The following is a 15095-nucleotide window of genomic DNA, read 5'->3' as shown; positions in this document are numbered from 1 at the left end:
ATCCTACCTCCACTTTTGGTTTTGTTATGCTGTCATTCATAGTTTGTTCACTTAATTCACTTGACTATCAACCCCACAAGCTGGTTTGCCAAATAAAATCTGAAAATGTAATGGCAGTAAAATTAAATTTTCATAACTAAGAGAATTGTGCTTCAGGGCAGGCTTTCGATAAATCTAGTGCCTTTGCTTATTCTCTTAACTTCTTTAGAACTTTCTTCAAGAAATTGTCAGTATATTGTTTATAAATGTAATGTATACATTCCTTTTCTAATTACAATATTCCTTGGGGATATCTACACATAACTCTCTGCAGTTTTGGGGATAAATTAGACTGATACAATGTAATGATGAACAGAACACCTGGAGTGTTAGTCTGCGCTGAAGATTAGTGTAAATGAAAGTGTAGTGTTGCAGTTAACTTCCAGTGACTCAGTTCACTTAAGTGAACTAGTTTAGTCATCTAGGTTTGCTATAGAGGCAGTGGGGGAAAAAGGGAGTGTTTGCATAGATGGTAGGAGAAGTGCTTAAGAGAGGTGAGAAGAATAGCCAGCCAACCCAGGGTGCCTCTCTTTTTCCGCTATTTACAGAAGGAACTCAGATCATTTTGGACAAACCTGGTGTCTTTTATATGACCTGTGAGAAAAAAATTAATTTCTGGTGCTCTGACTTTCAACTGAAAATTCACACCTTTTTGTTTCATCAGATTTATATAATGTTAGCCTTATAGACAGAGTAGTATATGTATTTTAAGGTTTGCACTTGTTATATTAAAAAAAAACAGAGACCGGACAGCATACACACATAGTTTCCATCTTTCATAAATTTATATGGAGCTGCATGTAATCAGGAAAATTTCATGAGTTTGAATATTAAGCACAGGAAAAATGGCTCCTTTTTATTCTGCTTTTCTTAGCAGCTATGCTGTAAATAACTGTATTTTTAATTACTGTATATAATGTATTTAGGTTCTTGAATGGTGAGGATAGGGTTAACATTTGATGCAGACAGTTCTGTGCTTTAGAACTGGTTTTACTTTATGCTGCAGAAAAGCTGTGCAGACAGCCCATGCAGACCTTGGTGTCTGGCCTGCCATCTTTCCTTATGTTAAATGTTCTGCACTTGCTCCATGGATTGTTCTTTGAAACACTAAACTATGTCACATATGAGAAGATGAATTTTTCTGACCTATGTGGTAGTTTGGTTGGTAAAAATACCTATGTGACATAAAAACTTAGCACAGTGAATGTTCTTTGGGAGTCAAATTATCCCTTCTAACTCCTGTTTTGAAGAAGAGTAAAATCTTTACTGTTTAGTTTTAAAAAGCTTACCTGCAAGTATAATTTTTTCCTCCCCTTTTAAATCATAGGCTAATAAATCAGAACTCACCAGGCTTGTGACAACTATTCCTAGTTAAATTGAAATCCTGCATAATAACACTGGATACCTGAAAAAGGTTGGGAACCTCTGACACCTAACTTGAAGGATAGATAGATTTAAAAGGAATCTTGACCCTGTAGTTTCCCGTGGAAGTTTAAATGCAACTTTGCTCTGCATATTAAAAAGAAAATTAATAAATGTAATTGCTTTAGGAAGGTTTCCTTCTCACCCCAGATAGGGATTTAGCTATTAGGTTTGTGAAATTGATTATGGAGGGGTTTTTTCGGTTGGATGGTTTGGAGTTAATTTTTTTTTAATTTATACTTTTTTTCTTCAGAAATCTTTATCCCAAATTTGCGTCCCCGTGGGCATCATCACCTTGTCGACCTCAAGACATAGGTAAGAGAGAAATAACTATTAAATTCAATATTAATATTTGCAAATTATATTCATTTACATGTCTTAATAGTTGCATCAATTCCGATTCTTTTTTAGACTTCCATGTTCCATCTGAATACTTAACTAACATTCACATTAGGGATAAGGTGAGTATGTGTGTCTGTGTGCGTGCATTTTTTTTTAATTTATTACCAGTAATTTTCTAAATTTTCTTTCAGATGGGTAATGTTCAAAATCAGTCCTTTTTGTGCATGTTGTCAGCCTTTCTAGAAGCAGTGTTGTGTTAGCAGGCTGATTGGACACATCAAGCACCCATTTTATCTCACAAAAAGAGAATGGGCATGCAGAAGAATAGCTAAAAAGCACAGTATATTTTTAAGAGTTTGCCCTTCATGTGGAGTTGAAATTTTTTGTGATATAATTCAAGTGGCAAATTAAATGGAGATATTCTTGAGATAAACTCAGAATTGTGTTCTCAATTATATGTTGCATTCCATATCTACATGAAATGGGATTTTTTGAGATATATTTTCTTTCAGTTGTTTGTAGGGATCATTGAAAAATAGCATAAGAAATTTTAGTAGTGTTGCTTAATAGGGCGTGAAGGCAGCAAGTACATGTGGAAGTTGTTTTTTTGGGTTTTTTCAAATGAAGTAAGTAGATGGGAATACAGAGATACAGGGAGAAAATTCTGTCTTGCTGGTTTGTTACATCTGTATTTTTCTATTGTATCCTTTAACTTGGAAAGGTTAACTAAAAGAGAAGAAAAATTTATCGTTTTAATAATTATTGCTCTTGTTGTATTAGAATATCATTTTCAACACACCTAGAATGGAAAGATGGAAGTTCTGGATGTATCCTTGTGTTATTTAAGTGGGGTAGTGTGTTTTAAAACATTTATCTATTGTGATTTTTCATCCTCATTTTCTTCAATCTTTTGCAGCTGGCTGCAATAAAACTTGGCCGATATGGAGAAGATCTCCTGTTTTATCTCTATTACATGAATGGAGGAGATGTATTACAGCTATTAGCAGCAGTAGAGCTGTACGTTCAAACTATTTTGTCAGTCTTATATGAGCTAATCTATTGCAATAATGAAATGGCAGATGTTTAAAAAAAAACAAAACAAAAGACAGAACACCCAAACAAGTTAAACATTGAAAGCAAGAGGCTTAGTCAATCTTGAACTGTAAATCTTTTTTTAAAATACCTCCTCCAACCTTGTTGTCATTTTGTACAGAGTTTTTTTACATTTGTATAGTGGAAATCAAAAGCCCATCTCATGTATTTTGCATTATAAAGCACTGTGGAAAAAATGGCAGGTGCCAGTCATTACTGAATGTGTAACTTACCTGTCATCAATAAAATAAGAGGCAGTAAATACTCATTTTAAAAGTTTGTTTTAGAACCTACCAGACTTGAAGTTCCTCATGTGTTTTAGTTTGAGGTGTAGTAACTGTATGGAAGAGGTATGAAATAACAGTTTTAACCATGTTGTAGAAATAAGATTTGAATGTGTTGGTACAGTTCCGATTGAAACCTTTAAAACTAGTTTATGAAGTCAATTTCAGATAACTAACGTTAAGAATTATTTTTCGTTTCTATGGCAAACGAAAGATTTAACCGGGATTGGAGATACCACAAAGAAGAACGAGTATGGATCACCCGGGCACCCGGCATGGAGCCAACAATGAAAACCAATACATACGAGAGGGGAACATATTACTTCTTTGACTGTCTTAACTGGAGGAAAGTAGCTAAGGTATCTCTTTTCCTTTGTGTTGATATTTTAGTTCTGTCGGCCATATATTTTTACAAAGACGAGCAGAACACAAAAATCTTCACAAAAATCTCAAGCTTTCTAATCTCCTGTTATTTAGGTTCATTACCTTCATTTTTCATATCTGAGGGAAAATGATTGTCTGAAACACTGGCTTGCTTGTGGAAAAGAAGGAGCTCTCTTATTTCCAGTTTTCTTTGGGAAGTAGAAGGACATAAAATTTCTTTGAGGAGTTTTGTTAAAATTGAAAGCTCTTTCCACAGCATAGAGTTGGTGAATGGAAAGCATTATTTGGTGTTTTAGAACTTGTACTTGCAAACATTTTATTACTTTACTTTAGAAAATTTAATAGGATGCTACCGCACATCACTTAAGAATTTAGAAGTTGTGGGATAGGTTCAGGGCATGCTTTTTTGGTTTTTGGTACAATCTCTCCTTAGCTGTACTTAGGAATTCCATGCTCTGTTTAAAAAAAGTGAATAACTTCCAAGGAGGAGGCATATTTCCATGATGCTTGTTTTCTATACTGTAGACCAAGAGGCATTAAAAATCAGAAAGCTATAGCTTTTTCCTTTTCCAACTGTCATAATCTATTTATCCCATTCTGTCCATTAATACTGTCAATAATGTTCTATGTCAGGCCATCTGTAGATACTCTATCACACTCTTTTTTTCTTTAAAAAACAACAGATCAAATCAGATTGACCTTGAAGCCTTGAACTCAATAGATGTGATTCCAGCATGTTGTAACTGTATTTGGTGGTTCCGCTTGCTTAGGTATTTCAGAGAATAAGAAGTCTTTTCACCTGCAGTCCAACTTGTGAATTGAATTATTTACTGAAAAGGCGTTTAATTTCTGTGGGCAAGTTGTATCTACACACTTGGAGATTATGAAAGATTGCACTAAATAGTTACATGTCTGTTGGTGCATTTTTAAACATCCGTTTTAAAGAGAATAAAGTTCAGTGTCCTGCTCCATCTATACATCAGTTTGCCATCTAGACATTGAATAGATGCATGCTCTTTTTATTTCCTCCCCCACTCCCTCCTTCCAATCATTTTGCATACTTTGTGCAAACTCCCCTCAGGAATTAACATTCCAGTTGCCCTGAAGGTACAGGAAGTTCTTTAGTCCAGTTACAAGTGTGACTCCTTGCCTCTTCTGCTGCAGGAAAACCCAGCAATCTGTAAATGACAGTTTTAATGGCAAGCCCTGCTTTTAGGGTTTTTCCTAAGTGCAAGGTAATTCCAAAACTTCTAAACTAAAGCACCACTCCTCAAAAAGAAGACCCAAACAAAAGGAAAGTTTTTGTTTCTACTTGAATTATTCATTTACTGCATGGTATATTTCCTTAGGTTCCCCTAAGGTTTAAAGCTCGTTTATTATTGCCTGAGATCATCAGAGGGGAAGTAATTACCTTTTGAAAGGATAGATTTCTTTTCTAGAGTCAACTGAACGTGTTCCATTTATTTACAAGCAATGAGCCTCGTGTATTTTCACAATGGAATTGTGGTTTTAGCTTGTGTGGACACACATTTCTTTTTACTAGAGGAAGGAGTGCCCATTGTATAAGGATAGTAACGTTTTCAGTGTCTCCTTTTTCTACCTGTAGTAAATTTATGCAGCTGTTATTTGATGCTTAGCATTACTTTTTAAGACTGTATTGTCCATTCAGAATCCTGAGTGCTATTCTGAAACTCAGCATCCAGTGCTTGAGTGATGTACACTCCATCCTCCTGTTAAGCATTCCTGAGATACTGGAGAGTTAGGAACACTTATTCTTTGAATGTTTTTTTACAAGATCTGCATATATTCTCTTCTTTCTATTTGCATGCTGAGGGCAATTCCCTCAATATTAAGAAGCAATTGGTAGCTAGTAAGGAGAGGGATAAAATTTTCTAGAGTTTTGCACTTGCAGGTGTAGTGCAGCAAGGAATGTGATTATTTTATTTATTCTCCCCCAATGTCCACAAGAAGCAATAATATCTTTTTTCTAGGCTTGTGTATTCCATAATGTAAAAAATTGAACTGGAATATTATTTTGAAATTTTTTTTTAACTTTGAGCAGGCAAATTGAGCTAGAGAATGATTTTAGGGAAAATTGAAATTTTTGTTGCATTGAAAAGGTGTTGCATACTAGAAATAATGCTGTGACTTTCACCTTTGATAAATAAATAAGAACTTAGGTGCTTGTGTGTGATCTTAGCATTCCATGATAATGCTATTACCTCTGGTATATTAATTTCTGGAGTGAACGTTTTCTCTGAGGAAAACTAATACAGACTCACATATGGCCAAGTAATTTTTTTCTAACAAATGCTGAAGTAATTAATAAATATTTCAGGAAGTTAGACCTGTAAGGAGCTGGAACAAAAAGAATTCTGATAAATTGCAATCTCTTATTAGAACTGTTACATTATTAGTGAATGCTGGGAATATCAGTTCCTTAGAAGGCCATAATAATATTTGCTGCTTAACAGTTTCTCTTGTCCTTTTCTGAAGCAGGCATACAGGAATACTTGCTCATAAATTACTGTCTTGTGTGTGCATATTCAATTTTTTTTCAGGGTGCTTTATAAATTTGGTTATTGTTCTAGTGTAGATGCTCAAATATAGGGCAGCATATAGTCTTGTTGTGCTTTGCAGACATAGTGTATTTTGCATTATGAGCTTGTATGTTTATTGTCCCTATTTTAAATTACACTGCAGTGAAATACAGCAGTTTACTTTAGATAACACAACTAAATCTCAAGACTTATGTTTTTAAAAACATAAACTAGTTGTGGTTTAGTAGATAGAGTGTTCTGGATTGGTTTTAACAAAAGTAAAGAAGGCTGAATAACTTACTTCAAGAAAAATCAAAAAATGTATTTATCTTTTTTCTTAAACTGTAGACTCTACTTTTATATTATTAATAGATAATAGACTGAAAAAGGAAATTCAGCAAAGTAGCTGAGTAATGAGAATTCCTGAACTATTAGGAAATAAAATCAAATTGTCTCTGTTTTGACACATACTTTGACAGCCATGAAAGGCAGAGAAAGCTTGAGTAGTATCTTCTCTACTGTAAAATTACTGCAGAATTACTGGAGATCATGGAATCATAGAGTGGTTTGGGTTGGAAGAAACATTAAAGACCCTCTAGTTCAACCTCCACACCATGGACAAGAACACCTTCCACTAGACCAGGTTTCTCAAAGCCCCATCCAGCCTTGTCTTAAACACTTCAGGGATGGGATAGCCGCAGCTTCTCTGGGTAGTCTTTTCCAGTGCCTCACCACCCTCATAGTAAAGAATTTATTTCTAATACCCTATCTGAATGCTGCCCTTCTTCAGCTTAAAGCCATTCCCCCTTGTCCTATCACTACGTGCCCTTGCAAAAATTCCCTTTCCACCCTTCCTGTAGCCCCCTCTAAGACCCGCCCAACTTAATCCAGCCTTTGACACCGAAGTACATGTATGGACTTGTACCCCTTGATCTTGTTTCTTACCCAAGGGGGGAGCAGCAACTCTTCAGTCTCAGCATGTATGTGTCTGCACAAAAAAGAGAACATACACCAACTGGCATGCAGTTTTTACTAGGAGTGCCAGAAGCAATTCACTTGCATATATATGACCTAAAAAAAGCCCAGACTAACACACCACCTAAATAAATAAATGAACAACCCCCAAAAGCTAACCAAACAACAATAACAAAAAAAAACCTAAGAAAATCCTTGGTTGGAGTAGAGAACAGGGAACTAGAAATTAGGCAGATGTGCAACATTTCAGTGCAGGTGGCTGTAACCTCACATTGATTTTGCTAGGGTTTTCCAGTTTTAGGGACAGTATTCTCAGGGGAGTACAGAATGCTTCATATTTTCCACTGCTTTGTTTCCTTACCATGCTGAATGATCTTTTTATGCTCAATGGACCTTGTTTTGCCTTCAAAGAAGAGAGGTCTGAGAGTTGGGTTTCCTCGATTTTATTCCTGTTCTTGCATGAATTAAGTACAGATTTACATGTACTGAAATATTATGCTGTTTAAATACTTCAGAGAGTGTTCTAAAATAATCTCTTCATTACTCATGTATTTTTCATCCCTGTGTGAAAATGGTGGGCTAAGTTTGCTTTGCACATACAGATGATCTATCTGCATCAGATGTTCTGCTGAGGTTCTCCACAAAGTTAGATAAAATAAATTACTGTGCATGTCCAATGTTGTTGAATTGCCAAGAAGTACCCATAAACAACAGTTCTGAAGCTTCTGCTTACCCTGTTTCTCGAATGAAGATAAAATAGGAATGAAACACAGTTAAACATCTGAGAATGTCTGAAAAATATAAGGTTTCAGGTTTGATGGGTCTGTGGCTTAAATATGAGTATGAAATGTGGAGGAATAGTTCAGTAAATTCTGGCTTAAGTGAGTCTCAGTACTTTTTACCTGGATATTTTCAAAGAATCATTTAGGTTAGAAAAGACCTCTAAGATCCAATCCAGTCTTTGACTGATCACCACCATGTCAAACAGACCTTAGCACTAAGTCCAGTTGTTTCTTGAACATCTCCCTGATGTCTATCCTGAACCTCCCCTGGTGTATCATGAAACTCTTTGGTCTGGTAGTATTACACAAAAATACTCCCAAATTTTAGTTCATCCAGAATAAGTCCCTATACTCCTGCCGTGTTGAAAGACAGCTTTTGTTTATAATTCAGCTCATGCTGTCATTGTGTTTTTGTGTGTTGTGTATATGCATATATAAAATTGTTTGAGATTATAACAAGGGTTCTGAGGGTCATGTAGCATTCAAAAGAACAGGAGAACCTACGTTTTTGTAGGTATAATGAATGGCTTACAATTGTTGTAATTTACTACTTTTCTGTCCTTAAAATACAGAATTTAAGATAGCAAAGTCATGTGGTTTAGCCTTAGGATAAGCTAGTACTTGATCTCCTCTGTATTTGTGCTTTTCAAGTGTGCTTGGTAGACCAGGTCTTTACAAGTAAATGATGCATTGTTTTATTTGCGTTTGTTTGTGTTTTTTTACTGTAGGAGTTCCACCTGGAATATGACAAATTAGAAGAAAGGCCTCATCTGCCATCAACCTTCAACTACAACCCTGCTCAGCAAGCCTTCTAAAGACTTCCCTTTTCTTGGGGTATGGCTGTCTCAGCACAATACTCAACATAACTGCAGAACTGATGTGGCTCAGGCATCCTGGTTTTAATTCCTTGAGGATCTGGCAATTGGCTCATGCGAAGGGTCACCATTTGAGGTCCTGCCTTACTAATTATGTGCTGCCCAACAACTAAATTTGTAATTGTTTTTCTTTAGTTTGAGCAGGGTCTGAATTTTTGTTTTTGTTTTCTTTTTTGCCAGCAGACAAGCTTGGGTCTGTAAAGACAAGCGAGTACACTGACAAAAGTTTACCACTTAGTTTTCCAAAATGTAAAAACAAAAAAAAAGAAAAAAGACAAAAAATTAGACAACAAAATTTGCATTGTTCATTGTAGCACTATTGGTAATAAAAAATGTTTGTGCATTTTTATGTGAAGATCCTTCTCGTATTTCATTTGGAAAGATGAGCAAGGTTTGCTTCCTTCATTTTACTTCCCCTTCTGTCTTTGAAAGGCAGTTTTCGCCAAGCTTAATGCAAGAATATCTGACTGTTTAGAAGAAAGATATTGCCACAGTCTCTGGTTAGTTTCCAGAGTTGTGTATTACTGAGCTTCATCTTTCCAGAATGAGCAAAACACTGTCCAGTCTTTGTTACGATTTTGTAATAAATGTGTACATTTTTTTTAAATTTTTGGACATCACATGAATAAAGGTATGTATGTACGAATGTGTATATATTATATATATGACATCTATTTTGGAAAATGTTTGCCCTGCTGTACCTCATTTTTAGGAGGTGTGCATGGATGCAATATATGAAAACGGGACATTCTGGAACTGCTGGTCAGGGGACTACTTTGTCGCCCTGTGCACTAAAGGGCCAGATTTTCAGCAGCCAAGGACATCCATACCCAAGTGAATGTGATGGGACTTAAAGAAGTGAACTGAGACAATTCACTCTGGCTGTTTGAACAGCAGCGTTTCATAGGAAGAGAAAAAAAAAAAAAAAGATCAATCTTGTATTTTCTGACCACATAAAGGCTTCTTCTCTTTGTAATAAAGTAGAAAAGCTCTCCTCACTGCAGTGTTGACTTTGATTTGAGATTGTGAAATTATTTCTTCAACAATGAAAAATGGAAAAAAAATTCAAGTATTAAAACTATCGAACTGTACAGTGGTTAAGACACTTGAAGAGTCTTTTTGCTGCTGACAAGTAAATTTATGAGAATTTAATATTCTTTTCCACAGTAGAGTTTCCACGGCCAAAAACTTTGGTTAACCTTGGTTTCAGATCCCCTCTCTATAATAGCAAATAATTTTTAAAAAGATGGGTGGGTATCATGTCAAATGATATAAAGATGCTTCAAGAATGCGTCACTTGGGAGAAGCTTGGGTTAGAACTGATCACAGCTTCGTTCCATGTTGATGTTTTCCCACATAAAACAGAAATACATTTCATTTGGTGATCACTATTACTTGAACTTCCATATGCAAATAAACGTGAATATATACTGGTTCTGAAAATTGTAACTGTTCTGCGCAGAGAAAGAAAAACCTGAATTGTTGGGATGGTTCTTTTTCTACATATGATTGTCACTTCTCATTGAGTTGCCTCTGGTGATGCACATCATTGAAAAATACCTGAAATTACCAAAGCAGGAAAAGACATGTTAGTGAATCCTGGGATTTTTTTTTTTTCAATTTTGACCCATTTTTCTGTGTAGTGCAAAAGCAGCTTGTTTGCATGTATTGAATTACGCTTGGAAATTGGACCATTAGTGGCCTTGCTGTGGTTTGTATCAGGTGTATGGCAAATTTTAAATTCTGAGCTTTTTTAATATCTATTTTAAGATGGTAAACATGAAGCTATAAGCCTGTTGATTATATTTTTTTCTATTATTAAAGCAAAGTTTTCCCAGCTTGAAAGAAGAATGGTTATAATCCATATAACTGACACAACTGAAGAAGATGGTGGCTTTTTTTTCTCAAACCAAAGCAGATTCAAACATATATTTGATTATCCAAACATAAATTTATAAATTTTCAGAACGATAATTTTCCAAAGGTTTGGAGTTTTTTGTGGGGTTTTTTTTTGGTTGTTTTAGTTTTTTGTTTTGTTTTGTTTTTGTGGTTTTTTGGGTTTTTTGGTTTTTTGTAAGGATTCATGAAGTGATATTTCCTTCTTCAAATCAAATGTAATTATTTCTCATGTCATGGAAATAAACAGCATACAGTAAAGGGACCAAGATCAATTACATTAAAATAGTAAATACCTATGACACTTTAAAACAACTAAGCTGAAACTGGGAACATAAGTTTTCCCAGAAGGTACTTGATGATGCAGTTGTATTCAACTGCCCAGTCTTTCTCACCTGTGAGCATGGAGCTGGTGCTTTGCTCCTTCCAGGTGGCAGAACAGTCTGGCTTTTGTTTATCAATTAAATAAGCATATATGGAGACTTTAAAATCTGTGAATATTACACTCTGGGTTGAAGCAAGAGAAACAGACATAAACAGACAACAAGATGTAAGATTGAAACCACTTCTTAGCTGATACCATATTAATTTCAAAAATTGAAAAAAATAGCATACAGCTTTTGTTTAGTGAAAGGAAGAAAACCTCAGCCCTCATTTACATATTCAGGTGTCAAATGGGTGACTGAATTGCCCTGCAGATTTTCAGACTAACAGTTAAGATCTGAGGCTTATTAAATGTGTTTTTACATTCCACTAACATTATAAATAGAAAGATACTAGAGTGCTGTTTTTACAATACTGTTATTTGAGCTGGGTGTTCTTCCCCCTAACTAGTTTTGTACAACAATGTGCAAGGTAAGTTCTGAGTAGAAAACCCAGTGTCCTTGGAAGGGAGAAGTATTCCTATTTCTGCCCTGTCCAACATGCTTTCGTAGTCCTTGTTACATATTGTTCACAAATCTTTATTGAACAGTTAGCTCCACTTTCTCTGCAAATCCCCTGCCTTCAACTTGCAGGGTTAACCTAAGTTTCACTGATTTGATGACAATCTGGTATTGTAGAAGACACTTCATATTTTAACAATTGTTACTCAAACCACCCTGCTTGTGGAAAAATCAAGTACACCAGAGAGTCATGCAGGAAAAGTTTAGGGATGCTCCACTGGGGTGTTTAAAAATGAACAAAGAGAAAAATCAGTCTCCTCCACCTTAGTGCCTGCTGCCACAAATACATAAGCTCATGAGAACCTTCATGGGCTTGATTAATCTAATTGAAGACCCAAGTAATCCAGGGAAGCCTGCAGATACTCACACGGGTAAAAATATTTTTTCACATGACTGTGAGCTTCAATGAAGTGTCAAGTGCACCTGTGTCAGGATTCACAACTCACCACACCACTCCCTCATGGCTGTGACATTTTTACACTACAAAGATGTATGATCGTGTCACTTGGCTGCATGGCATGTCTGAAATCCTCTCTGTCCCCAAGCCAGTACTTCTTGTACTCGTTTGTTTCCATTTTACAGTTTCCATGAAAAAAGGGAGAATGTATCCAAATAAGAATTTGTGTGTTGTAGTCAGATGCAAGATTTTTACATTGTCTTGAGGGACTGTTTCTGTTGACCATGAAGAGACCAGACACAGTCTTTGGCATGACCGAAGCAGTGCTGGGAAACAGAGGTGTGTGGGGCCATCAGCTTGGTCCTGAGTGGCTCCTGAGTGGCCATGGCTATGGAAGAAGGCTGTCCATCTTCTAAATAATACCATTTAAAGTGACTAGTCACCTAAAAGAAACTTCACCCCGCACCCCCCAAGTTCCTGGTAACTTCTAATTTAAAATGCTTCCATGGCTGGACACTGAATGAAACAAAAAGGAAAAATTGGTTGCTATCTGTCACACTCAAGAAAAGCCTCTAAATGCACAGCTGCCCTCCTAAGTGTGGGATAGCTAGACAGTGCTTTTGGTTTCAGATCCTAAATACAATTGCTATTAAAGCCAAATTTCACTGTGCTTGGTTTTCTAGTACCTTTTCATTGTGTCCATCAAAATTTGCCACTGCCCAAAATTAATGCTATTAGAAGTTGAATTCTGGTAATGCAGATTGGATTGAGAAGTTAGTCTGGATTGACAACTGATGCTTTTATTTTCATATGTAGTATGTGAATTAAGGTCTTTTTTTTTTTCTATGACAAGCATGCATGCTCTCATTTCCATAAACCTGAAAGCTTCCAGTACATTAAAAAGACCTGAGGAAATGCAGCTGAATAACTTGCTTTAAAATTTTGGCTTTAATAGTTTCAGTAGCTTTACCACTTAAAACCACTTTACTGTTAGAGGGGAACTTTATTTTTTTGAAAGTAATGTTAAAGCACATTGAACAATAGTTTTGGCTGTTACTGATTCAGCTCACTTCTGGATTAGCAGTGCTAACCAAGTTTGTGTATTATTTTTCTAGGCTTCAGTTTCTCATTTGCATTTTATACTGTCCTCTTGGTATTAATGAGCTAATATATGTGGGTATATGTCAGGATTTTCCTGCTGAAACTACCAAAATAATTTTCTGTAAAATCACATTTTGAACTCTTGGTTTTAGCAAACAATCCAGTGAAGTAGCCAATTTTCATGATTGGACCATCCTGCATCAGCTGTAAACAGTCCTGATGAGGAGCACAAGGAAGGCAGCTGTCCCAAAACTACTCTGGTGTAGGCATTGATGAACATCTGTGGGAACCCTTCAGTATTCTCCAAGCTCTTATTCTCGACTACAGAGTTGGTTTGGTTGTTCCAGAGATCTCTCTTGCTGTGGAAGGCCAGTTTACTTTCTGGTGACCATCAGAGTATTGGTTTTTAAAAGGTGTTCTCTTGTTTATACAGATATTTGATTTTGGAAAAGGCCGTTCATTACTGGCACTTTCCTGGAAGAGGTGCAGTCAGCACCCCAAGGAGCAGCACCAGGCCTGTGCAAGGAAGCAGGGAGGTGTGAGCCTGGGTGGATGTGGTGGCAGAGCTGCACTGTGGCTGCCCAGCTCCAGGTGCCTGACCAGGCCAGAGGTGTTCTCAGCACTGGCTGTACCAGGTGGGCCAGCTGGCCACAGGTAAGGCTGTCCCTTGGCTCTGGGGCAAGGAAGGGCCCAAAAGAACAGGCAGCAACCTGTTCTGCTGTTGAAGTTTTTAGACAGACATTGAACTTCATTTGCCAGCTTTCTCAGCCCTGGTGGCTCCTGGTGCAGCCCGTGGTCCTGGAGCCAGCATCCCCACTCCTGCCCTCAGCAGGTGACAGCAGAGCTAAACTCTTCACAACAGGCCCCCTTTACTCTGCTGCAATGATCAGGCATTGATGATAGTTTTTCACTTCCAGTTGATCCAAACAGACTGAGTCTGGACTGAGTTTGTGCAGAAGTTCAAAATCTATGAGATCACCTGGTGAACGCTAAGGTGAATGCTAATCCCAGTTAAAATGTAGCTTCAGCATCTCCCCAGCTGTGGATGATGTAGGGATTGGATGCACACAGGAGGACTAATTCAAGGTTGCTCTGTCACCCAGTGAGCTGTTGCCTTAATTTCCATCTGACAGCACTTCATTATGTGCAAGGGATTGCAGCGAGTTGAAGTATGGAAGGCCAGCTGTTCAGGAGGTGAGACAGAAATAAGCTACAGCTCATTTACACTGAGAAAGCGGAGCTGGAGCTTCCCTTTCAGGTGGTAAGTGACCAATTGACCTGATGACAATTTAATTTTTTATATTATGAAATCTCTATGCAACAAGTCTCCACCATTAGAGACTGCTGTCACCACAAGTGCTGGCAGCCAAACCTGATGATGGGAGTGGATGAACAGAGACAAGGACTAAGCAAGATTAGTTCAGTTTCTAGTATAAGCACCTATGGCAGGTTTAAGTAAAAAACCCATAGTCCCGAACTTAGAGCTGGTATACTTTTTCAGAAACCCTTTGATAATCAGGGCAGGCTGCTGCAAAGCACCTGGCCTGAGAGGTGTGTGGTAGTGCACTTGTGCAAGCAAGTACAGTATTTACATCCATTTATATTCATGGCACAGTGTGGATTCTTAATAGCCTTCCTGCCAAACCTTGCTCAGTAGTCCGTTTGGGCAACCTATGGATCAGCTTAATTTATAGAAGTTTGACGTTACACTCTGCAGTGGGGAAGTGATTGAAATAGGAAAGTGCTATTTCCCGAATTTTTCTGTGTTTCTGTACCTTCTTGTCTGCTGTGTCATCAACTTCAGCTATCAGCTCTGAGGCTTACATTTTGTTCTACCTAATTGCCTGTGGTAAAGATGACAGAATGCAAATATAAGTACTGCATATGGTATTTTGGCACTGAAGAGCTTGTGTTGCCACAGGAGGAAATGCTGGGTAATAACCAAACTTAATTTGTCAAACAAATATATTTTCTTGAATCAGCTGCTTTTCTTGCAAACCTGCTTGGAAGAGAGTACTTCTC

The 15095-nt window shown here is 37.0% G+C and overlaps 1 protein-coding gene across 2 annotated transcripts in view; it reads left to right on the top strand.

Annotated features, from left to right (window-relative positions):
- The window catches only part of CNOT2 (CCR4-NOT transcription complex subunit 2), an 80851-nt gene extending 71118 nt beyond the window's left edge, over window positions 1–9733 (top strand). For both annotated transcript variants that reach the window (XM_033058703.2, XM_033058702.2), the window contains exons 11-15: window positions 1715–1776; window positions 1873–1922; window positions 2720–2820; window positions 3394–3538; window positions 8589–9733. In XM_033058703.2, the coding sequence (XP_032914594.1) occupies window positions 1715–1776; window positions 1873–1922; window positions 2720–2820; window positions 3394–3538; window positions 8589–8675 (445 nt within the window). In that variant the 3' untranslated portion in view covers window positions 8676–9733. The remainder of the gene's footprint in view (window positions 1–1714; window positions 1777–1872; window positions 1923–2719; window positions 2821–3393; window positions 3539–8588) is intronic.
- The last annotated feature ends 5362 nt before the right edge of the window (window positions 9734–15095 follow it).

Source organism: Catharus ustulatus, chromosome 4 (genome assembly GCF_009819885.2).
Source record: "Catharus ustulatus isolate bCatUst1 chromosome 4, bCatUst1.pri.v2, whole genome shotgun sequence".
NCBI lineage: Eukaryota > Metazoa > Chordata > Aves > Passeriformes > Turdidae > Catharus > Catharus ustulatus.
Note: the sequence above shows the minus strand (reverse complement) of the source record. Positions and strands in the feature narration are given on the sequence as shown.